This window comes from Ascidia mentula, chromosome 5 (genome assembly GCF_947561715.1).
Source record: "Ascidia mentula chromosome 5, kaAscMent1.1, whole genome shotgun sequence".
In the NCBI taxonomy this organism is placed as follows: Eukaryota; Metazoa; Chordata; class Ascidiacea; order Phlebobranchia; family Ascidiidae; genus Ascidia; species Ascidia mentula.
In genome coordinates this window covers 865,559-890,041 of record NC_138570.1, presented here as the reverse complement: position 1 = coordinate 890,041, position 24,483 = coordinate 865,559, and the positions used below count along the sequence as shown (strand labels likewise).

Genomic DNA, 24,483 nt, shown 5'->3' with positions numbered 1-24,483 from the left:
ACAGGTTCATGCTTTCTTCCATTAAAATATCGTTACATGTTGATCACAAAAAAACAATTGAACAAAAATGGATTTGCTGTCAACATCTAGTGGACGTGTCAATCTAGTGTTAACTGTGTTCCAATCATCATTCGACAATCTCAATCACTCTGCCACCATCCTGCTCAGCACGGGGCTTGTATCTGACGAGTGACGAACGCTTCCTTGACGTAAATGATGATGAAATTTTGAATGCCAGTCGTTCCTTCACACTCGACAATCGCTCTTCAAATGCTTTGGAGTAGAGCAAGGGGTTGAGGGCGCTGTTGATTGGAAGCAACAGACAAGAACTCAACACATAAGCGTCTCCTGGCATCTTCACTCCTCCAACACTTAAAAATCCCATCACACAAATTGGAATCCAGCAACAAAAGTCGGTCAAAATCAACCTGCTGATTCTCTTCTGCATCTTGAAACTGACATCAGTGCTTCTGGATCCTTTCATGCGGTTGCTTCGCTTGTAAATAAGAAAATAAGCAACCACCATGTAGATGAACATAAGGAAGTTGATTGTGATGAGGAATGTTGAATATTCCCAAGCAAACTCATTGGTTGTTGCAAACAAACGTGGCATACAGACGCTCGTTCCACCGTAATATCCAAACTCTCCCTTGATAGAGTTACGTGGAAAGGCGTTTTCAATTGTACGTTTAACATCGTACCAAGACTCTGGCTCCGATATGGAAATTCTTTGCGCAAGGAACGACATGTTTTCTCTTGACACGAAATCGGTTTCATAAAAGTTATTTGGGAACCAAACATCAGTGGCAAAGTACTCAGATGTTGCGTTGAGCAAAGGAAGGGTTGCCAACAAAATAGCCAATATCCAACAAGCCAATTCAGCAATCACAGTTTTAGTAACACTGACATTTCGCATGAGGAAAGGTTTAAAGGCCGATATCAGGCGAAATGTGGTCATAGCTGTCATAGTGATAGCTGATGCTTCTGATGATACAACTGCAAGTGCTCCAAGACCTGAACACAAGCTACTTGATCTCCATTCTTTATCAAACAAACAATAAGATCCAGAATATCTAGTCGCTTGTATTATGATTGTCAGCAGATAAACTCCCATGAGAAGGTCAGACACGCAGAGGTTAAGAATAAAAACGCTTGTATTAATAAACAAACTCTGATCTTTATTAACTTTAATCAAGTCACGTGTGGTTGTAACAAATACAAACGAATTCCCTCCCAGTGCTAAGATGCCTGTCACCCAGAAGATACCTCGATAAACTGGGTTTGCGATCATTTCGTTGACGCCTGCAAATATATTTCCAGCCAAATTAACGCATTCGTCACTTCCGTCTGTGCAGTCGTTCATTCCGTTCTGTACAACTTTCATTTCAACTGACAAAGGTTGTTCATTGGTGCAATAAAACCTGGTATTTTCACAATGACACATGCTTTCATCAGATACGTCATCGCAGTCGATTATTCCGTCACAAACATGATTCCTATCTATGGAAATCTTTCCTTTACTTCTGCAGTAGTAGCGGGTATTGTTACAAAGTTCCAAAAATTCGTCTGATTCGTCGTCGCAATCAATTATTCCATTACAGACCCTTTGATTTTCCATGTTGATTTCTCCACTACCAAAACAATTAAACCTGTTCGGACACAAACCTTCTCCAGCAACATTGATATCGTCATGGATTGATCCATCACACCACATGGGATAGTATTGATGTGCCTCGTTCCTACCAACTCCTCTAAACCACGATTTCATAGCTCTCACACACAACGATTCGTTGCCTTGGTTTTCCCGTGTGTAAATATTGTCATCTGCTACACACTCACTTTGCACTAATGCTGTCCCCGCTGAACAGTATTTTGTGTTAGTTTGGTTGACACATTGTACACTTCTGTTACACAACACCTTATCTTGGTCTACACATGTAGAACTATCCTCACAATGCATTTGGTTTTGGGGACAATCTCCTTGTATATCGCGACACAATGTTTGATTTTCACACAAACATTCATCTGACATATCAAAGCAATCCAATACACCGTCACAAACTTGCTTGCTTGAAACTATCAGCTTTCTGTCCAAACACTGGAAACATCTAAACTGTCCATTGAAGAAACAAATATCAGAACTGTCAGAACATTGAGCCACTGAATCGTAGACGTTGGTTTGAGGTAAAACACAAACACCTTTTCTTGATGTTCCGGAACATTTAAACCCAAACCCATGTTGAACTTCGTCACTTTTGTCCTTGCAGCCATCGATAGCTTGTCCATCACAAAAATATTCTCTTGCAATAAGTTGTTGATTTTCACAGAATAAAAAGCTTTCGCAGGATTTGCTGCATGTTGAAGTTGTGCAAACCACTTTATCAACTTCACAATTATTAACATCGGTAGCGCACGTTTCACCAACAACTTCATTGCACGTGTATGGATCAGTTGTATGTATGAGATTTCTGGCTTCCTTTTCACTTGGACAAGTTACAGCAACCACGTGACAAGATTGACATGCGTTGTTAGAAAATGAACAAACTTCGTCAGTTCCATCAACACAATCTACGTATGTATCATTTATCCAGCTAAAAGATATACATCTACCGTCTGGTGAGCATTGTGTGTTATTTGGATTACATGGACATCTGGCGTAAGTATCAGAACAGCTGCAAGTATAATGTGTCTCATCACTTCCATCAATACAGTCTGGTGTTCCGTCACACAACAAAGATCGATCAATGCAATTTAATTCCATACCAATGCATTGTTTCAATCCTACACAAGCACATTCAAACTTATTCGCTGGACATGTGCAGTTAACCTCATCACTACCATCTCCGCAGTCATTCCATCCATCGCATTGCCGAGCATTACTGATGCAACCCGGCCATGACGTACAGTTATTAGTTTTGTAACATGGACACTCAAACTCATCCGCTGGACATGTGCAGTTAACCTCATCACTCCAATCTCCGCAGTCATTCAATCCATCGCATTGCTCATACTTGCTGATGCAACCAAACCGAGACGTACAGTTTTTAGTTTCGTAACATGGACACTCAAACTTATCCGCTGGACATGTGCATTTAAGCTCATCACTCCAATCTCCGCAGTCATTCCATCCATTGCATTGCTCAGATTCACTCATGCAACCCCTCCCTGACGTACAGTTTTTAGTTTTGTAACATGGACACTCAAACTCATCCGCTGGACATGTGCAGTTAACCTCATCACTCCAATCTCCGCAGTTGTTATATCCATCGCATTGCTCATACTTGCTGATGCAACCAAACCGTGACGTACAGTTTTTGGTTTCGTAACATGTACACTCAAACTTATCTGCTGGACATGATGTGCAGTTAACCTCATCACTCCAATCTTCACAGTCATTCCATCCATCGCATAGCTTAGATTTATTGATGCAACCCCACCCGGACGTACAGTTTTTAGTTTTGTAACAAGAACACTCAAACTTGTCCGCTGGACATGTGCAGTTAACCTCATCACTCCAATCTCCACAGTCATTCCGTTCATCGCATTGCTTAGACTTGCTGATGCAATAAATGTCCATTGACGCACAGTTTTTATTTTTGTAACAAGCACACTCAAACTTGTCCGCTGGACATGTGCAGTTAACCTCATCACTCCAATCTCCACAGTCATTCCGTTCATCGCATTGCCCTGACTGGCTGATGCAATAAATTTCCAATGACGCACAGTTTTTTGTTTTGTAACAAGAACATTCAAACTCCTCCGCCGTACATACGCAGTTAACTTCATCATTACCACCTTCGCAGTCGTTTTCTCCATCGCATTGCGAAGATTTATCCAAGCATCCGCTACTTCCAGGACATGTTGTTTGAAAACAGTCGCACTGGAATTTACCATCAGGACAAACATCACTCAACTCATCACTCCAATCTCCACAGTCGTTTTCTCCGTCATTCATCCAATCCCACTCAATACATCCTGTTTGATTCGATCCACATTTACCGATCTTGTGGCAAGCACATTCGAACATGGACGCTGGGCAAGTGCAGTTGGGATCAAGATACGTAGCTTCACAAACCGGTAGATTTTCATCTCCTGTTAAAAATTCAAATGCTGTTGAACTATGTGTTAAATGGTGTTTTTGTTCGCTTTCCGGAAAATGACTTGGATTAGGTTGAGTTTAGTAACACAAAAATTGTTAATTAAAAAGTGATGGTTTTCTGATATCTACTGCACTTACTTGTGATGGGAAGAGGAGCCAGACTTGTGTCCTCACCCGGACATTTACCTTCCGCCCATCCGATCAACACAAATATCACAAATAACTTGATCATTATTTACGATTTCTATAATGTTTGTGAATTCTTATGAAAAGACACAACACAAAATAAACAAATTAACATCAAACCTAAAGAAATAATTGTCTTTTATTGATCGTGCACCGTAATGATTCTATATAGACGACGATACAGCGTCTGATGTAAGATGTCAGTGCATCTATTGGTTTTCACCTTGCAACGATAAAATGTTTATCTCAGTAAGTATTTAAACGCTTCAATTTCTTTATTTCACATTTTTTGTCTATCCACGGAACCGCCCCAAACATACTGTGCTGCGTCCTCACCCTTAACAAAACACCTCTCTATGTAAAGCACACGGATGGGGTGTTTAAATATCAGACGCGTCACACAGGGATGCAAAACCGCTTTTTCGAATCAAGGGATGTTTCAATCAAGTCTATTGAAATTAAGAACTACATTTATTTTTGTATCAAATCATCGGTCTCCACTCATTCAGCCGCCGTCTCGTCAAATAATCTTGATCAGAAACGAGGTTTAAAAATACCAATCCAGTGACATTTGTGGGACACTGGGCGAATTTTTTTGAAAGGATTTGATTGAAACATCCTACCAAAGCGAAGAGCTCGTTTTTACATTTAATGTGTATTTTATGATGGAGAATATGTGTGAGGAACTTTGTTGAAGTATTCGAAAATGATAAGCTTTAAAAACTGTTTCTATGAATTAAATGTAACCTCACGCCGTTGATAGTTAGAGTTATTTGAATAAGTCTAAGCGTTGGTTTGACAGAAAACACAAAAGAGCGTTGCGGGGTTCCAATAGTCTGAACGAAGAAGGTCGAACATATAGAAAGTGGTGATGTTTTTATGCAAAGATCCAATGGGAAGCATGTTCAGTGAATCTCTTCCTGAAAATATTCTATGTTCCCGCATCGCAAAGCGGATGCAACGTCTGATCTGTGCTTGTGGCTTACACTTTATAACAAGGTCATTTGGTTAATCACCTTTTCGATGATACGAATCAAATCAAACTCAAACACTTTATTATTTGAACCAAACATTATACAAGCCGACTTCCATGAGCGAATACAAAGATTGGGAAGAATAATGACCGGATTCTGTGCTTTTGGAACGCGTCACATGGATGGGATATACGCGGCTTATTATCTGGCAACTCTGCGTTTCCAATACTCTCATCAACCTTGCGCATGTGAAAATCCAACTGTTTACCGGCAGTTCGTTTTTCTCAGTCCGAAATTTTTATTGTGGAAAATTAAGTTGTTTGTCTATGGTGCAGCGTTACCAGGTCGAAGATAACGGCCGCAGTCGGTGTGGCAAACCGGAACCTACGCCAGTCTAGGGAGCCCATGGTTGGAAATGGTGATTTTTATGAATGGGTGGATTGCATCCTTAAACACTATTTTTTGCGGAAAAAAATAAGGGATTTTAATCGTAATTTTTGGGCAATTTTGAGTTAGGGTGCAGCTATCACCAAATGTGACCTCTAAGAAAAAGGAAATTTCACCGGAATTTTTGGTCACAAGGGCCCTATGCGGCAGGTACCTTAATAAAACCCTGGAAGCCTGAATTATTAGAATTTTGAATAGTTGCCGAGGTTTCTTGTTTAAATCCCTATTTTCACTTCCTTGAGGTTTCAGCAGTTGACTAATAATTGGAACCAGGCCTAAGACAGATATGTCGTTCTTATGTTACTGCCAGGCATATTGTCTTTTAATTGATCATTTCTTCTGGCACAATTAAAAGTACACTTTTATTCACCCACGTCACACATGCTATTTAACTGGGCTTCCTCGCGATTATGTCTTTATCACCAAGGCTCTGGTTTTCTTCAAGTGGCAAAGCTTGCTTCACATCAGATATCTTGTTTCACATCATAGAATAGAATCGAAACTAGCGTGCAATATTAACCAATATGGAACCAATGTATTTGGTGATTAATTCGCAACCGGTACAGAAGGCGGTGAAATTTGATATTAAAGTAATGATGGCTTTTGCAGAGGAAATATGTTCTTTGTGAATATGGGAGATTGTCTCGAGTGAATATGGGAGATTGTCTCAAACCAAACAAATATTATGTACATAAAAGCATGCGAATCAATGAAGAAGTAACGCTGTTGTAATGCCAAAATAAAAAGTATTATTTTTTGAATTATAATAAAAATCTGTTTCGTATACACATGATGAAAATGTGGTAAAAATCCAGCCGTTGTAAGTGGAGTGCAGAATGCGGTAAAGATTACTTATAATCTTAGCTAATAAAAGCACTACAAACGACCTCACAAAACCAAAAAACATTTTGTATTCCGGGTATTTTGAGTATCATGTTTTGAAATGAAATCACAAATTGATAAAACCAAGCATTTACAACATCTAGGGGATGTGTCAGTCTAGTAGTACAAGTGTCAGTCTAGTAGTGGACGTGTCAGTCTAGTAGTAACTTTTACTTGAATGTTTCGCACGCAAACTTCAAACCGAAGTCAACCGAAAATCCTGAATCCCCAACTGCACCCCTGTGTTCATCAAACTGTTAAATCTAACTGCACTGACACCACTGGTTGCTATACAATTATTTTGCCGATGGATTGAGTTAAAAAAGGCATTTCCCAACAACAAAAATAACATTATCGAAATGCATGCATGAAAACACTTCTATTTTCATAAACAAAAGGCACCACAACACGAAAGTCGCTCTGGATTATCTGTATTATAACAAATACATTCATGGTTAGAAGTTGTGCAGTTGTGTCAAGTATTTTATTCTAAACAGTATCATATGATGTGTGCAGGGTATACAAACAGACAAATGTGTTTCTTATTCACCAAACTGTAGATTTGAAACCAAGGTGGTGGCCTCCAGCATGCACTGGAGTTTTCATCATTAAAAAATCGCTGAACCTGTGGTCCTATCTAAATTGTAATACTTTCCATCTATAATATAATGGCAGCCCCCCCCCCCCCCCCCAGCAAAATCTATTGGCCTGCATCATCATTACAACTTATGGTCTGTATGCTGGATGTTTCTTACATACACTGGAAACAGATTGTTTGTTTTTCTCTGTTAACAATGCAAGTTACATACACGTCACAAACATCATTGTCACAAAAATCACAGAGAAAATATTTACAAATTCGTGGAAATTTATTTTACATTTTGACAAAACTGACCAACAGAAACGCACAACGTGAATTACTGCATTCGTTGACGTTTACTAAATTGATATAAATGTATTTTAGACAAAAATGGAAACGTTTAACTGACAACGGGGTTTGGAAATTCTGTATATCAAACAATTGTCAGGTTTGTTTATGCTAAAAACACGGTCATAATAACGAATTATGACGTAATTATGTACAGATTGTTCATTCCGACTAAACCAAGAATGATGAAGACAAAAGCTTGTGAATCCTCCACTCATCACTCAATCTTAATCCCACCATCACCATCCTGCTCAGCATGGGGGTTGTATCCAACACTTAAATCAGACGAACTACTCCTTGGCGTAGGCAAGGATGACTTTATGGACAGTAGCCATTCCTTCATCTTTGACAAACGTTCTTCCAATGCTTTTGAGTAGAGCAAGGGGTTGAGAGCGCTGTTGATTGGAAGCAACAGACAAGCACTCAACACATAAGCGTCTCCTGGCATCTTCACTCCTCCAACACTTAAAAATCCCATCACACAAATTGGAATCCAGCAACAAAAGTCGGTCAAAATCAACCTGCTGATTCTCTTCTGCATCTTGGAGCTGACATCAGTGCTTCTGGATCCTTTCATGCGGTTGCTTCGCTTGTAAACAAGAAAATAAGCAACCACCATGTAGATGAACATGAGGAAGTTGATTGTGATGAGGAATGTTGAATATTCCCAAGCAAACTCATTGGTTGTTGTAAACAAACGTGGCATACAGACGCTCGTTTCACCATAATATCCAAACTCTCCCTTGATAGAGTTACGTGGAAAGGCGTTTTCAATTGTACGTTCAACATCGTACCAAGACTCAGGCTCTGATGCGGAAATTCTTTGTGCAAGGAACGACATGTTTTCTCTTGACACGAAATCGGTTTCATAAAAGTTGTTTGGAAACCAAACATCTGCAACAAAGTACTCAGAAGTTGCGTTGAGCAAAGGAACGGTTGCCAACAAAATAGCCAACATCCAACAAGACAATTCAGCAATCACAGTTTTAGTAACACTGACATTTCGCATGAGGAAAGGTTTAAAGGCCGATATCAGGCGAAATGTGGTCATAGCTGTCATAGTGAAGGCTGATGCTTCTGATGATACAACTGCAAGTGCTCCAAGTCCTGAACACAAGCTACTTGATCTCCATTCTTTATCAAACAAACAATAAGATCCAGAAAATCTAGTTGCTTGGATTATGATTGCCAGCAGATAAACTCCCATGAGAAGGTCAGACACGCAGAGGTTGAGAATAAAAACGCTTGTACTAATAAACAAATTCTGATCTTTATTAACTTTAATCAAGTCACGTGTGGTTGTAACAAATACAAACGAATTCCCTCCCAGTGCTAAGATGCCTGTCACCCAGAAGATACCTCGATAAACTGGGTTTGCGATCATTTCGTTGACGTCTGCAAATGCGTTTCTAGCCAAATTAACACATTCGTCACTTCCGTCTGAGCAGTCATTAATTCCGTTCTGTACAACTTTCATTTCAACAGACAAAGGTTGTTCATTTGTGCAATAAAACCTGGTATTTTCACAACGACATATGATTTCATCAGATACGTCATCGCAGTCGATTATTCCGTCACAAACATGATTCCTATCTATGGAAATCTTTCCTTTACTTCTGCAGTAGTAGCGGGTATTGTTACAAAGTTCCAGTAATTCGTCTGATTCGTCATCACAATCAATTATTCCATCGCACGCTTTTTGATTTTCTATGTTAATTTCTCCATTAGTAAAACAATTAAACCTGTTCGGACACAAACTTTCTCCGGCAACATTGATAAAGTCATGGATGGATCCATCACACCACATGGGATAATATTGTTGTGCCTCGCTTCTCGCTCCTCTTCTAAACAACAATTTCATAGCTCTCACGCACAACGATTCGATGCCCTGGTCTTCCTGTGTGTAAATGTTGTCGTCTGCTACACACTCACTTTGCACTGATACTGTCCCAGTTAAACAGTATTTTGTGTTGGTTTGGTTGACACATTGTACACTTGTGTTACATAACACCTTATCTTGGTCCACACATGTAGAACTGTCCTTGCAATGCATTTGGTTCTGGGGACAATCTCCTCGTATATCGCGACACAATGTTTGATTTTCACACAAACATTCATCTGACATATCAAAGCAATCCACTACACCGTCACAAACTTGCTTGCTTGAAACTATCAGCTTTCTGTCCAAACATTGGAAACATCTAAACTGTCCATTGAGGAAACAAATATCAGAACTGTCAGAACATTGAGCCACTGAATCGTAGACGTTGTTTTGTGGTAAAACACAAACACCTTTTCTTGTTGATCCAGAACATTTAAACCCAAACCCATGTTGGACTTCGTCACTTTTGTCCTTGCAGCCATCAACAGCTTGCCCGTCACAAAAATATTCTCTTGCAATAAGTTGTTGATTTTCACAGAAAAATAAGTTTTCGCAGGATTTGCTGCATGTTGAAGTTGTACAAACCACTCTATGAACTTCACAATTATTAACATCGGTAGCGCACGTTTTACTAACAACTTCATTGCACGTATTTGAATCAGTCGTATGTATGAGATTTCTGGCTTCCTTTTTACCTGGACAAGTAACAGCAATCACATGACAAGATTGACATGTGAAGTTAGAAACTGAACAAACTTCGTCAGTTCCATCAACACAATCTACGTGTGTATCATTTATCCAGCTAAAGGATATACATCTACCGTCTGGTGAGCATTGTGTGTTATTTGGATTACATGGACATCTGGCGTAAGTACCTGAACAGTTGCAAGTGTAATGTGTCTCATCACTCCCATCAATACAGTTAGGTTTTCCGTCACACAACAAAGATCGATCAATGCAATTTAAATTCTTTCCAATGCATTGTTCCAATCCAACACAATCACATTCAAACGTATCTACTGGACATGTGCAGTTAACCTCATCACTCCAATCTCCGCAGTTGTTATACCCATCGCATTGCCAAGATTTACTGATGCAACCCCTTCCTGACGCACAGTTGTTAGTTTTGTAACATGAACACTCAAACTTATCCGCTGGACATGTGCAATTGACCTCATCACTCCAATCTCGGCAGTCGTTATATCCATCGCATTGCTCAGATTTACTGATGCAACCCCTTCCTGACGCACAGTTGTTAGTTTTGTAACATGAACATTCAAACTTATCCGCGGGACATGTGCAGTTAACCTCATCACTCCAATCTCCGCAGTCGTTCCCTCCATCACATTGCTCAGATTTACTGATGCAGCCACCCAACCATGACGTACAGTTTTTAGTTTTGTAACAAGGACATTCAAACTTATCTGCTGGACATGTGCAGTTAACCTCATCACTCCAATCTCCGCAGTCATTATCTTCATCGCATTGCCAAGATTTACTGATGCAGCCACCCAACAATGACGTACAGTTTTTAGTTTTGTAACATGGACATTCGAACTTATCCGCTGGACATGTGCAGTTAACCTCATCACTACCATCTACGCAGTCGTTATATCCATCGCATTGCTTAGATTTACTGATGCAACCCCACCATGACGTACAGTTTCTAGTTTTGTAACAAGGACATTCAAACTTATCCGCTGGACATGTGCAGTTAACCTCATCACTCCAATCTCTGCAGTCGTTATATCCATCGCATTGCTTAGATTTACTGATGCAACCCCACCATGACGTACAGTTTCTAGTTTTGTAACAAGGACATTCAAACTTATCCGCTGGACATGTGCAGTTAACCTCATCACTCCAATCTCTGCAGTCGTTATATCCATCGCATTGCCGAGATTTACTGATGCAACCCCTCCGTGACGTACAGTTATTAGTTTTGTAACATGGACACTCAAACTTATCCGCTGGACATGTGCAGTTAACCTCATCACTCCAATCTCCGCAGTCGTTCCCTCCATCACATTGCTCAGATTTACTGATGCAACCACCCAACCATGACGTACAGTTTTTAGTTTTGTAACAAGGACATTCAAACTTATCTGCTGGACATGTGCAGTTAACCTCATCACTCCAATCTCCGCAGTCATTATCTTCATCGCATTGCCAAGATTTACTGATGCAGCCACCCAACAATGACGTACAGTTATTTGTTTTGTAACATGAACATTCAAACTCATCCGCTGGACATGTGCAGTTAACCTCGTCACTACCATCTACGCAGTCGTTATATCCATCGCATTGCTTAGATTTACTGATGCAGCCTCCCAACCATGACGTACAGTTTTTAGTTTTGTAACAAGAACACTCAAACTCATCCGCTGGACATGTGCAGTTAACCTCGTCACTACCATCTACGCAGTTATTATATCCATCGCATTGCTCAGATTTACTGAAGCAACCCCTCCCTGACGTACAGGTTTTAGTTTTGTAACAAGGACATTCAAACTTATCCGCTGGGCATGTGCAGTTAACCTCGTCACTACCATCTACGCAGTCGTTATATCCATCGCATTGCCGAGATTTACTGATGCAACCCCTCCCTGACGTACAGGTTTTAGTTTTGTAACAAGGGCATTCAAACTTATCCGCTGGACATGTGCAGTTAACCTCATCACTCAAATCTCCGCAGTCGTTCCCTCCATCGCATTGCTCAGATTTACCGATGCAGCCACCCAACCATGACGTACAGTTTTTAGTTTTGTAACAAGGACACTCAAACTTATCCGCTGGACATGTGCAGTTAATTTCATCACTCCAATCTCCGCAGTCATTCCTTCCATCGCATTGCCGAGATTTACTGATGCAACCACCCCACCCTGACGTACAGGTTTTAGGTTTGTAACAAGGACACTCAAACTTATCCGCTGGACATGTGCAATTATCCTCATCACTGCCGTCAGGGCATTCTAATGACCCCGTGCATTGGAAAAGCAGTAATATACACCCTGAGAATCCAGGACATGTTGTTTGAAAGCAATCGCACTGGAATCTACCGTCAGGACATACGTCACTCAACTCATCACTCCAATCTCCACAGTCGGTAAATCCATCATTCACCCACGCCCACCCAATACATCCTGGTTGATTCGATCCACATTTACCGATCTTGTGGCAAGCACATTCGAACATGGACGTAGGACAGGTGCAATTGGTATCAAGATACGGAGCTTCACAAACCGGTAGATTTTCTTCTCCTGTTATACAAGAGCCCGGGGTAATTTGTGGCAAAGATTGTTTTCGAGACATTAGTGACCTATGTTTTAATTGCCAAACCTGGAAAGTCGCTAGGAAAGAACTGATAGTTTTCAACTGCACTTACTTGTGATGGGAAGAGGAGCCAGACTTGTGTCCTCACCCGGACATTCACCTTCCGCCCATCCGATCAACACAAATATCAACAATAACTTCAACATAATCTACGATTTCTATAATCTGTGGGTTAACAGCAGTTTTCATGGACTATTATTTGAATGCGATGCTGTGTGATAATTTGACAAAGTAGAGTTTTTTCAGAAGTATTGTGAAATAACAAAAAGTGATAAAGTGTACAAATGTTTAAGTCTTGAATAGTTTATTTAAAATGCTAGAGAGATGTCCCTGTTGGCTTTCATTTCATGGCTTGGCCACAATTAAAATTCCATTAATTTTAAAAAAGTGTTTACGAGTGAGATTCTGTGACTATTCATTTCATAATTATGGCACAAAATTTCAGCAATTCGAATGGTTATCAAGAATAAAAAGGACAATTAGAAGTTATTTGTATAAATCAAAGCGCGGCTTCGACAGGAAAATTAAAATAAATGTGGTTTGGGATTTCAACAGTCTGAACGATCAATGCCTTAATTGCTGTTTTATTTCTTGATACCTGTGTAACATGGCAAACGTGATTGTAGAGTATAATGTTGTAAAGTCATCTGCTTTATTGTGCCACTGTTGTGGCGACGTTTCTGCGAGGAACGGCGTCAAACCGTGAAGAATCATTTCAAACTTTTCTCCCGCTGACTTGTTAAAATGCTAGGTTAAGTTTTGTCGTTGAATTTTTAATTGAAGTGATTAGATACATTTATTTTTAATTTCAATCTTTTATTAAACTGAATGAAACTCCTCAGTTCAAATCAAACTGCGCAATGTAGGTAAATAATCCCGTTAACAATTCAAGCATTCGAAAAAAAACACTTTCGGCCACAGACAGTTTGTTACGCAAGAGGAGCGTAGAAACGCACAGGAGGTTTTTTGTCAGTTATACAGAGGTTTGCGGTTTTGCTTGGTTTGTCACGTTGCATCAGATAAATCAGGTTTGGCCAACCCGCGGTCTTCGGGCCACATTTGGCCCATATAGAGGTTTTTAGCGCCCCGCGCAACATTTTCCGTGATAACACAAACTTTGCGAAATTTCTGTATAACTGTACTGACAAGGCTTTCGATGACGTAACTATTACTGCTGTTTTTACCAACCTTAGACGCAAGCATCACCGACTTCTAAAAAAGCCTGAAAAAGTGCAAAAACGAAGCAAACTGTAGTTCAAGCTTCTTTATATACGCAGATATTCGCTATTCACGATCATTCTTCACATGTGAATTCGAACAAGCAAATCGCTATACTTTTACTGTGACGTCATGTAAAGGTTGACTGACAAAGCGTAAAATTCGCAGCGTCTGTTGAGTTTACAAACATGAAAAAAGTTCCCAAAATGTCTGATTCCTACTGTGACGTCATATGCCGATATTCGTGGGTTTCAGGTTTCTTTCCACAGAAACCTGGTTTTTATTTTTTGGCCGTCCGTGTTTTGTCACGTTTGGTTCTTTATTTCTAGCTGGTTTTGATAATTTAAGGTTGATGTTTCTAACAAAGCTCAATTCCGGACAAATTTACGTCATTTGTGTTCACAAATTTGGAATATAAACAGGCATGGAAAAAGTTGTCCTGAAGTAATTTTTGAACTCCGTTGTGTAAAGGATAAATTTACCTCAAGGAAGTTTGAACCCCTTTTCTGCAAACATGAACTTTTACTTCAATGTTTCGCACGCAAACTTCAAACCGCAGTCAAACGAAAATTCCGAATCACCAACTGCAGCACCCCTGTGCTCATCCAACCGTTAAATGTGGCTGCACTGGCACCACTGGTTGTTACAGGTCGTGTTTACAACTCTTATGACGACGGATTGAGTTAAAAAGGGCAGTTTCCAGCCACAAATGAGATTCCAACTGTTTGTGAACTTTTGCAATCACACACATTTGGCATCACACACAAGCAACATCTTTATAAATCCTTTTTGAACGCCTTTGTTACAAAAAATTAGCGTCTTTGATCGAATCAAAACACAGTAATAGGTTATATAGGAATGCCGAGATATGAATTCTTCTTCGGTATAGGGTGATATATTTTAAATTAATATGAATGTCGATTTAGAAAATGCTAAAAAAAAATATTGCTCCCACGAATCTGCAATTATGGTGTTTTTGCACCAGTTTTACCGCTAGAGGGTGAAACGTACAAAGTAAACAAGGCGTAATTGAAGCCTCGAATATTCTTCGATGCCGATTTCTCGCCTAAAAAGATTTTTTTTCAATTTGACGTTCATCGTTCTTTTTTCAATAAAAACAAGTCTCAAAAATATACAAAGAAAGATAAATTAATCGATTTTGTGTAATTAGGAATCATTCCCTACTTGGAAAGCGCGAATTGTGCACGCTGCTGGAGATGCGACTTCAAACGATGAAGATTAGGAAAGGTGTCGAATCCGGTAATTATCAGTTTATACGTAAATAGTTGTTGTAGTTTATCGCGAATATAATTTGCGAAAACTGTTGACGAATAAACGAAAATATAATAGCGAAAACGCTGGAACAGATAATACATGGAGACAATACAAACACCACACAATCTAAATGTCCCAATACCCAGGTTTATGCATTCTTCCATTAAAATATCGTTACATGTTGGGCACAACAAAAACAATTGAACAAAAATGGATTTGCTGTCAAACATTTAGTGGACGTGTCAGTCTGGTGTTAACCGTGTTCCGATCATCATTCGACAATCTCAATCACTCTGCCACCATCCTGCTCAGCACGGGGCTTTTATCTGACGAGTGACGAACGCTTCCTTGATGTAAATGATGATGAAATTTTGAATACCAGTCGTTCCTTCACACTCGACAATCGCTCTTCAAATGCTTTGGAGTAGAGCAAGGGGTTGAGGGCGCTGTTGATTGGAAGCAACAGACAAGAACTCAACACATAAGCGTCTCCTGGCATCTTCACTCCTCCTACACTTAAAAATCCCATCACACAAATTGGAATCCAGCAACAAAAGTCGGTCAAAATCAACCTGCTGATTCTCTTCTGCATCTTGGAGCTGACATCAGTGCTTCTGGATCCTTCTGGGAAAAGACACAACACAAAATAAACAAATTAACATCAAACCTAAAGAAATAATTGTCTTTCATTGATCGTTCACCGTAATGATTCTATATAGACGACGATACAGCGTCTGATGTAAGATGTCAGTGCATCTATTGGTTTTCACCTTGCAACGATAAAATGTTTATCTCAGTAAGTATTTAAACGCTTCAATTTCTTTATTTCACATTTTTTTGTCTATCCACGAAACCGCCCCAAACATATATACACGGATGGGGTGTTTAAATATCAGACGTGTCACACAGGGATGCAAAACCGCTTTTTCGAATCAAGGGATGTTTCAATCAAGTCTATTGAAATTAAAAACTACATTTATTTTTGTATCAAATCATCGGTCTCCACTCATTCAGCCGCCGTCTCGTCAAATAATCTTGATCAGAAACGAGGTTTAAAAATACCAATCCAGTGACATTTGTGGGACACTGAGCGAATTTTTTTGAAAGGATTTGATTGAAACATCCTACCAAAGCGAAGAGTTCGTTTTTACATTTAATGTGTATTTTATGATGGAGAATGTGTATCAGAAACTTTGTTAAAGTTTTCGAAAATGATAAGTTTAAAAAACTGTTTCTATGAATTAAAAATAACCTCACGCCGTTGATAGTTAGAGTGATTTGAATAATTCTGAGTCAAAGCGTTGGTTTGACAGAAAACACAAAAGAGCTAAAGGCGTTGCGGGATTCCAATATTCTAAACGAAGAAGGTCGAACATATAGAAAGTGGTGATGTTTTTAGGCAAAGATCCGATGAGAAGCATGTTCAGTGAATCTCTTTCTAAAAACATTCTATGTTCCCGCATCGCACAGCAGATGCAACGTCTGATCTGTGCTTGTGGCTTACACTCTATAACAGTGTTTCTCAAACTTTTTCCAATCACGTACCGCTCATTTGTTTTTTAATACACTGCGTACCACCGTATTACTATAACTGTTATGACATAACACCAATGAATAACAATTTAGCCAATATCACCAGTTGCTTGGATTTCTTTATTGTGCATTTGTGACGCAATAGTATCAACGTGAAATTGTTGCACAGTTGAACACACGATGTCAGAATTACTTCAACAGTGCAACAATTGCACGTTAATACTATTGCGTCACAAATACACAATAAAGAAAACCGACATCATGTATTTGCAGCGGTTTTGGCTTCTGCAAATTGTATAGAGTAGACTAAATCGCGTACCACTTGAAAAGCTCTCCCGTACCACTAGTGGTACGCGTACCACAGTTTGAGAACCACTGCTCTATAACAAGGTCATTTGGTAAATCACTTTTTCGATGATACGACTCTAATCAAACTTAAACACTTCATTTTTTGAAGCAAACATTACACAAGCCGACATCACTGAGGAAATACAAAGATTGGGAAGAATAGTGACCGGATTCTGTGCTTTTGGAACGCGTCACATGGATGGGATATACGCGGCTTATTATCTGGCAACTCTGCGTTTCCAATACTCTCATCAACCTTGCGCATGTGAAAATCCAACTGTTTACCGGCAGTTCGTTTTTCTCAGTCCGAAATTTTTATTGTGGAAAATTAAGTTGTTTGTCTATGGTGCAGCGTTACCAGGTCGAGGATAACGGCCGCAGTCGGTGTGGCAAACCGGAACCTACGCCAGTCTAGGGAGCCCATGGTTGGAAATGGTAATTTTTATGAATGGGTGGATTAAGGGATTTTTATCGTAATTTTTGGGCAATTTTGAGTTTGGATGCAGCTATCACCAAATGTGACCTCTAAGAAAAAGGAAATTTCACCGGAATTTTTGGTCACAAGGGCCCTATGCGGCAGGTACCTTAATAAAACCCTGGAAACCTGAATTATTAGAATTTTGAATAGTTGCCGAGGTTTGTTGTTTAAATCCCTATTTTCACTTCCTTGAGGTTTCAGCTAATAATTGGAACCAGGCCTAAGACAGATATGTCGTTCTTATGTTACTGCCAGGCATATTGTCTTTTAATTGATCATTTCTTCTGGCACAATTAAACGTACACTTTTATTCAAACACGTTTCGCCTGCTATTCAACTGGGCTTCCTCAGGACATGTCTTTATTAGCAAGGCTCTGGTTTTCTTCAAGTGGCAAAGCTTGTTTCACATCAGATATCTTGTTTCACATCATAGAATAGAATAGAAGCAAGCGTGCAATATTAACCAATATGGAATCAATGTATTCGGAGATTTATTCGCAAGCGGTACAGAAGGCTGTGAAATTTGTTATTAAAGTAATGATGGTTTTTGCAGCGGAATGTAGTTCTTTGTCGAGTGAATATGGGACATTGTCGCAAACCAAACAAATATTATATACACAAAAGAATGCAAATCAATGAATAAGTAACGCCGTTGTAATGCCAAAATAAAAAGTATTATTTTTTGAATTATAGTGAAAATCTGTTTCGTATACACATGATAAAAATGTGGTAAAAATCCAGCCGTTGTAAGTGGAGTGCAGAATGCGGTAAAGATTACTTATAATCAGAATATACTTTTATGGAACATGGCAAGAAAAATGACGGTAACCATACGAACATAAGCTAATAAAGCACTGAAAATGACCACACAAAACCAAAAAACATTTTGTATTCCGGGTATTTTGCGTATACATGTTTTGAAATGGCATCACAAATTAATAAAACCAAGCATTTACAACATCTAGTGGACCTTGTTACAATTATCACTTCACAATTTCAATCACTCTGCCACCATCCTGCTCAGCACGGGGGTTGTATCTAACACTGAAATCACACGAACGACTCCTTGATGTACGTAATGATGGTATTTTGGAAACGAGCCATGCTTTCATCTTTGACAATCGCTTTTCCAATGCTTTTGAGTAGAGCAAGGGGTTGAGGGCGCTGTTGATTGGAAGCAACAGACAAGCACTCAGCACATAAGCGTCTCCTGGCATCTTCCCTCCTCCTACACTCAAAAATCCCATCACACAAATTGGAATCCAGCAACAAAAGTCGGTCAAAATTAACCTGGTGATTCTCTTCTGCATTTTAGAGCTGACATCAATGCTTCTGGATCCTTTCATGCGATTGCTTCGCTTGTAAAAAAGAAAATATGCAACCACCATGTAAACGAACATGATAAAGTTGATTGTGATAAGGAATGTTGAATATTCCCAAGCAAATTCATTTGTTGTTGCAAACAAACGTGGCATACAGACGCTCGTTTCACCAAAATATCCAAACTCTCCCTTGATAGAGTTACGTGGAAAAGCGTTTTCAATTGTACGTTTAACATCGTACCAAGACTCTGGCTCTGATGTTGAAATTCTTTGTGCAAGTAACGACATATTTTCTCTTGACACGAATTCGGTTTCATAAAAGTTGTTTGGAAACCAAACATCAGTGGCAAAGTACTCAGAAGTTGCGTTGAGCAAAGGAACGGTTGCCAACAAAACAGCCAACATCCAACAAGACAATTCAGTAATCACAGTTTTAGTAACACTGACATTTCGCATGAGGAAAGGTTTATAAGCCGATATCAGTCGAAATGTGGTCATAGCAGTCATTGTGAAGGCTGATGCTTCTGATGATACAACTGCAAGTGCTCCAAGTCCTGAACACAAGCTACTTGATCTCCATTCTTTATCAAACAAACAATAAGATCCAGACAATCTAGTCGCTTGTATTATGATTGCCAGTAGATAAACTCCCATGAAAAGGTCAGACACGCAGAGGTTGAGAATAAAAACGCTTGTACTGATAAACAAATTCTGATCTTTATTAACTTTAATCAAGTCACGTGTGGTTGTAACAAATACAAACGAATTCCCTCCCAGTGCTAAGATGCCTGTCACCCAGAAGATACCTCGATAAACTGGGTTTGCGATCATTTCGTTGACGTCTGCAAATGCGTTTCCAGCCAAAGTAACACATTCGTCACTTCCGTCTGAGCAGTCATTAATTCCGTTCTGTACAACTGTCATTTCAACAGACAAAGGTTCTTCATTGGTGCAATAAAACCTGGTATTTTCACAACGACATATGCTTTCATCAGATACGTCATCGCAGTCGATTATTCCGTCACAAACATGATTCCTATCAATAGAAATATTTCCTTTACTTCTGCAGTAGTAGCGGGTATTGTTGCAAAGTTCCATAAATTCGTCTGATTCGTCGTCGCAATCAATTATTCCATTACAGACTCTTTGTTTATCTATGTTAATTTCTCCATTACCAAAACAATTAAACCTGTTCGGACAAAAACGTTCTCCAGCAACGTTGATATCGTCATGGACCGATCCATCACACCACATGGGATAATATTGATGTGCCTCGCTTCTATCAACTCTTCTAAACCACAAATTCATAGCTCTCTCACACAACGATTTGTTGCCCTGGTTTTCCTGTGTGTAAATGTTGTCATCTGCTACACACTTACTTTGCACTGTCCCAGTTGAACAGTATTTTGTGTTAGTTTGGTTGACACATGGTACACTTGTGTTACACAACACCTTATCTTGGTCCACACATGTAGAACTGTCCTTGCAATGCATTTGGTTCTGGGGACAATCTCCTCGTATATCGCGACACAATGTTTGATTTTCACACAAACATTCATCTGACAAATCAAAGCAATCCACTACACCGTCACAAACTTGTTTGCTTGAAACTATCAGCTTTCTGTCCAAACACTGGAAACATCTAAACTCTCCATTGAGGAAACAAATATCAGAACTGTCAGAACATTGAGCCACTGAATCGTAGACGTTGGTTTGAGGTAAAACACAAACACCTTTTCTTGATGTTCCGGAACATTTAAACCCAAACCCATATTGGACTTCGTCACTTTTGTCGTTGCAGCCATCAATAGCTTGCCCATCACAAAAATATTCTCTTGCAATAAGTTGTTGATTTTCACAGAAAAATAAGTTTTCACAAGATTTGTTGCATGTTGAAGTTGTACAAACCACTTTATCAACTTCACAATTATTAACATCGGTAGCGCACGTTTTACTAACAACTTCATTGCACGTATATGGATCAGTCGTATGTATGAGATTTCTGGCTTCCTTTTCACTTGGACAAGTTACAGTAACCACGTGACAAGATGGGCATGTGATGTTTGAAACTGAACAAACTTCGTCAGTTCCATCAACACAATCTACGTATGTATCATTTATCCAGCTAAATGGTATACATCTACCGTCTAGTGACCATTGTGTGTTATTTGGATTACATGGACATCTGGCGGAAGTACCAGAACAGCTGCAAGTATAATGTGTCTCATCACTTCCATCATTACAATCAGGTTTTCCGTCACACAACAAAGATCGATCAATGCAATTTAATTCATTTCCAATGCATTGTTTCAATCCAACACAGGAACACTCAAACTTATCCGCTGGACATGTGCAGTTAACCTCATCACTCCAATCTCCGCAGTGATTATATCCATCGCATTGCGAAGATTTACTGATGCAACCTCCACCCCACCCTGACGTACAGTTTCTAGTTTTGTAACAAGGACACTCAAACTCATCCGCTGGACATGTGCAGTTAAACTCATCACTCCAATCTCCACAGTTATTCCATCCATCGCATTGCTCAGATTTACTGATGCAACCCCTCCCTGACGTACAGCTTTTAGTTTTGTAACATGGACACTCAAACTCATCCGCTGGACATGTGCAGTTAACCTCATCACTCCAATCTCCACAGTGATTATATCCATCGCATTGCCAAGATTTACTGATGCAACCACCCCACCATGACGTACAGCTTTTAGTTTTGTAACATGGACACTCAAACTCATCCGCTGGACATGTGCAGTTAACCTCATCACTCCCATCTCCACAGTCGTTCCCTCCATCGCATTGGTGATATTTACTGATGCAACCACCCAACCATGACGTACAGCTTTTAGTTTTGTAACAAGCACACTCAAACTTATCCGCTGGACATGTGCAGTTAAACTCATCACTCAAATCTCCACAGTTATTCCGTCCATCGCATTGCCAAGATTTACTGATGCAACCCCGCCCTGACGTACAGCTTTTAGTTTTGTAACACGGACATTCAAACTTATCCGCTGGACATGTGCAGTTAACCTCATCACTCCAATCACCACAGTTATTCCATCCATCGCATTGCTCAGATTTACTGATGCAACCACCCCACCCTGACGTACAGTTTCTAGTTTTGTAACATGGACACTCAAACTTATCCGCTGGACATGTGCAATTAACCTCAGCACTCCAATCTCCGCAGTGATTATATCCACCGCATTGCCAAGATTTGCTGATGCAACCCCACCCTGACGTACAGTTTCTAGTTTTGTAACATGGACACTCAATCTTATCCGCTGGACATGTGCAGTTAACCTCATCACTCCAATCTCCACAGTTATTCCGTCCATCGCATTGCTCAGATTTACTGATGCAACCACCCCACCCTGACGTACAGTTTCTAGTTTTGTAACATGGACACTCAAACTTATCCGCTGGACATGCGCAGTTAACATCACTCCCATCTTCGCAGTTGTTCCATCCATCGCATTGCCAAGATTTACCCAAGCATTCGAGACTTACAGAACATATTGTTTGAAAACAATCGCACTGGAATTCACCATCAGGACAAACATCACTTAACTCATCACTCCAATCTCCACAGTTGTTGTCGTAATCGCCTACATACCCCATCCCAATACATCCTGTTTGATTCGATCCACATTTACCGATATTGTGGCAAGCACATTCGAACATGGACGAGGGACAATTGCAGTTGGGATCAAGATACGGAGATTCACAAACCGGTAGATTTTCATTTTCTGTTATACAAGAGACCGGGATAAGTTGAGGCAAAAAGTGTGTTTTCGAGACATTATTGTCCTATTTTTTAATTGTCATATCGGGAAAGTACCCAGGAAAGAAACTGATGGTTTTCTTATCAACTGCACTTACTTGTGATGGGAAGAGGAGCCAGACTTGTGTCCTCACCCGGACATTCACCTTCCGCCCATCCGATCAACACAAATATCACAAATAACTTCAACATAATCTACGATTTCTATATTTTGTCTGCAATTTGTCACTTTATTGCTTAATCAGTATATGTTCCACTTCAGCAGAATTACGCAAGAGTAACTACAAGACAGAGGAGATTCGAATCTCCACTAGTTTGGTTAAAATCACATGAAAAAGTTTACTCCAGCCGATGACATAACCCAAAAAATATTGCAAACATTTTGAGTAAGTTACTTTTATGACAAATACAAAAAAACTGCAAGTTCATCGTTGAATGTGTGATTGAAGTGATTAGATACCTTTTATTTCAACCTTTTTATTAAACTGACTAAAACTCCTTAGTAATCAGGTCAAACTGAGCAACCTTTGCTTACCGTTTGTACGTATATGTGGGCATAAGAAAGCTTCCTGAGTCTTCCTATCATGAACGTGCACCGCAATTTGCAGATAAACAATGCGGGGAATTCTGCGGATGTTGAATAACAATGGATCTTTTTGGGAAATTCCGCGCGTCATCCCGCAATAACAATCACTCTACCTCCATCCTGCTCAGCACTGGGGTTTTGCGTCAAACGCTTCCTTGATGCTGACGCTCAATGCATTCAAAGGAGGTTTGTTGAATTTGCCTCGCTTTCAATCTCTTCGATAACAGACAAATGCATCAGGTTTTAAATGTGTGGTTGTGTTAAGTTTGTTGCATTGCATCAGATAAACCAGGATTGTCCAACACGTGATCAGATAAACCAGGGTTGTCCAACACGGGACCCTGGGTGTTGCGAACATTTTAGGAACATTCAAAAAGTTTGTGCGCTGATTCATGAAACATGTCAGCCACCCTTTCCATGACAACGCCCCTGAATCGAACAACGATGCGCCATACGTCAATCTACAAATAGTTCTTGCTAAGTATAGAAATGTTATCCACATAACATGCAACAATCAAATACATCAACGGTTTTTCATAAAAATGGAAAAGCCGTGAGAGCTGCAGACAGCTTGCGCATTGTTTCCAACTACAAGTTCTCATTCAATTGTGCCAAAAGAACAGAATAATTAAATTATACCTGGCAGCAAAATCACCAATGGTTTAAATCTTTAGTCGACACAAAGAAAACAGGTTTACCCTTGACTGGGAGTACATAGTCCACAGAACCAAAACATAACAAACATAAAATAACAATTAAAACAGAGCTCAAAACAAATTTGATACTTCATGTAAGACGAAGAAAACTTTTGAAACACCGTGTGACTCAAAAGGCAGAAAGATACTTTTACACCGGTTCACAAAGTTTTTTCCAAACTTGATCCACATGTAAGCTTTTGTAACATAGAAATCTGTGCGAATATTAACGCTACGATTTCGTGTGGTATTTAAACACAAATTTATAAACAAAAATAACAGGCGGTGGCCCTGTTCACGCCTAATCATTAAAATTCGCACGATTTCTGTTTTACACATGCGTATATTTGAATCAAGTTTGGGAAAAACTTTGTGACCCGGTGTAGTAGTATTTTCCCAAAGGGTAAGTTAAGTTACGTCAGTGCTTCTGGCACCAATCAAGGTTACCGCGGCGTGGAAAGGCAACTGTGCGCGCGTTGTTTTCTACTCTGGAAC

At 39.7% G+C, this 24,483-nt stretch overlaps 3 protein-coding genes across 3 annotated transcripts; all 3 read right to left on the bottom strand.

Moving 5' to 3' along the window:
* Positions 1-127: 127 nt before the first annotated feature.
* On the bottom strand, positions 128-4,331 carry LOC145903408 (uncharacterized). The gene is made up of 2 exons (XM_082991493.1): positions 4,238-4,331; positions 128-4,092 (listed from the first exon to the last, which is right to left on the bottom strand). The coding sequence occupies exons 1-2, from the start codon at positions 4,329-4,331 to the stop codon at positions 128-130; spliced, it is 4,059 nt and encodes a 1,352-aa protein (XP_082847619.1).
* A 3,070-nt stretch (positions 4,332-7,401) lies between these two features.
* On the bottom strand, positions 7,402-12,898 carry LOC145903406 (uncharacterized). Its single transcript, XM_082991491.1, has 2 exons — positions 12,784-12,898; positions 7,402-12,658 (listed from the first exon to the last, which is right to left on the bottom strand). The coding sequence occupies exons 1-2, from the start codon at positions 12,875-12,877 to the stop codon at positions 7,734-7,736; spliced, it is 5,019 nt and encodes a 1,672-aa protein (XP_082847617.1). The 5' UTR covers positions 12,878-12,898; the 3' UTR covers positions 7,402-7,733.
* Positions 12,899-18,566: 5,668 nt separating this feature from the next.
* Positions 18,567-22,899, bottom strand: LOC145903411 (uncharacterized). The gene is made up of 3 exons (XM_082991494.1): positions 22,806-22,899; positions 21,830-22,672; positions 18,567-21,691 (listed from the first exon to the last, which is right to left on the bottom strand). Exons 1-3 carry the CDS (start codon positions 22,897-22,899, stop codon positions 18,567-18,569), a joined length of 4,062 nt encoding a protein of 1,353 aa, XP_082847620.1.
* Between the last annotated feature and the right edge of the window lie 1,584 nt (positions 22,900-24,483).

Bases quoted from the DNA above. Each gene is read 5' to 3' on its own strand.
- LOC145903408 (XM_082991493.1), bottom strand. From the start codon at position 4,331: ATGATCAAGTTATTTGTGATATTTGTGTTGATCGGATGGGCGGAAGGT. The intron at 4,093-4,237 runs GTAAGTGCAGTA...AATTTTTAACAG, and splicing joins GGCTCCTCTTCCCATCACAA to GAGATGAAAATCTACCGGTT.
- LOC145903406 (XM_082991491.1), bottom strand. From the start codon at position 12,877: ATGTTGAAGTTATTGTTGATATTTGTGTTGATCGGATGGGCGGAAGGT. The intron at 12,659-12,783 runs GTAAGTGCAGTT...CTTGTATAACAG, and splicing joins GGCTCCTCTTCCCATCACAA to GAGAAGAAAATCTACCGGTT.
- LOC145903411 (XM_082991494.1), bottom strand. From the start codon at position 22,899: ATGTTGAAGTTATTTGTGATATTTGTGTTGATCGGATGGGCGGAAGGT. The intron at 22,673-22,805 runs GTAAGTGCAGTT...CTTGTATAACAG, and splicing joins GGCTCCTCTTCCCATCACAA to AAAATGAAAATCTACCGGTT. The intron at 21,692-21,829 runs TGAGTGATGAGT...ACTGTGGAGATG, and splicing joins ACGGAATAACTGTGGAGATT to GGAGTGATGAGGTTAACTGC.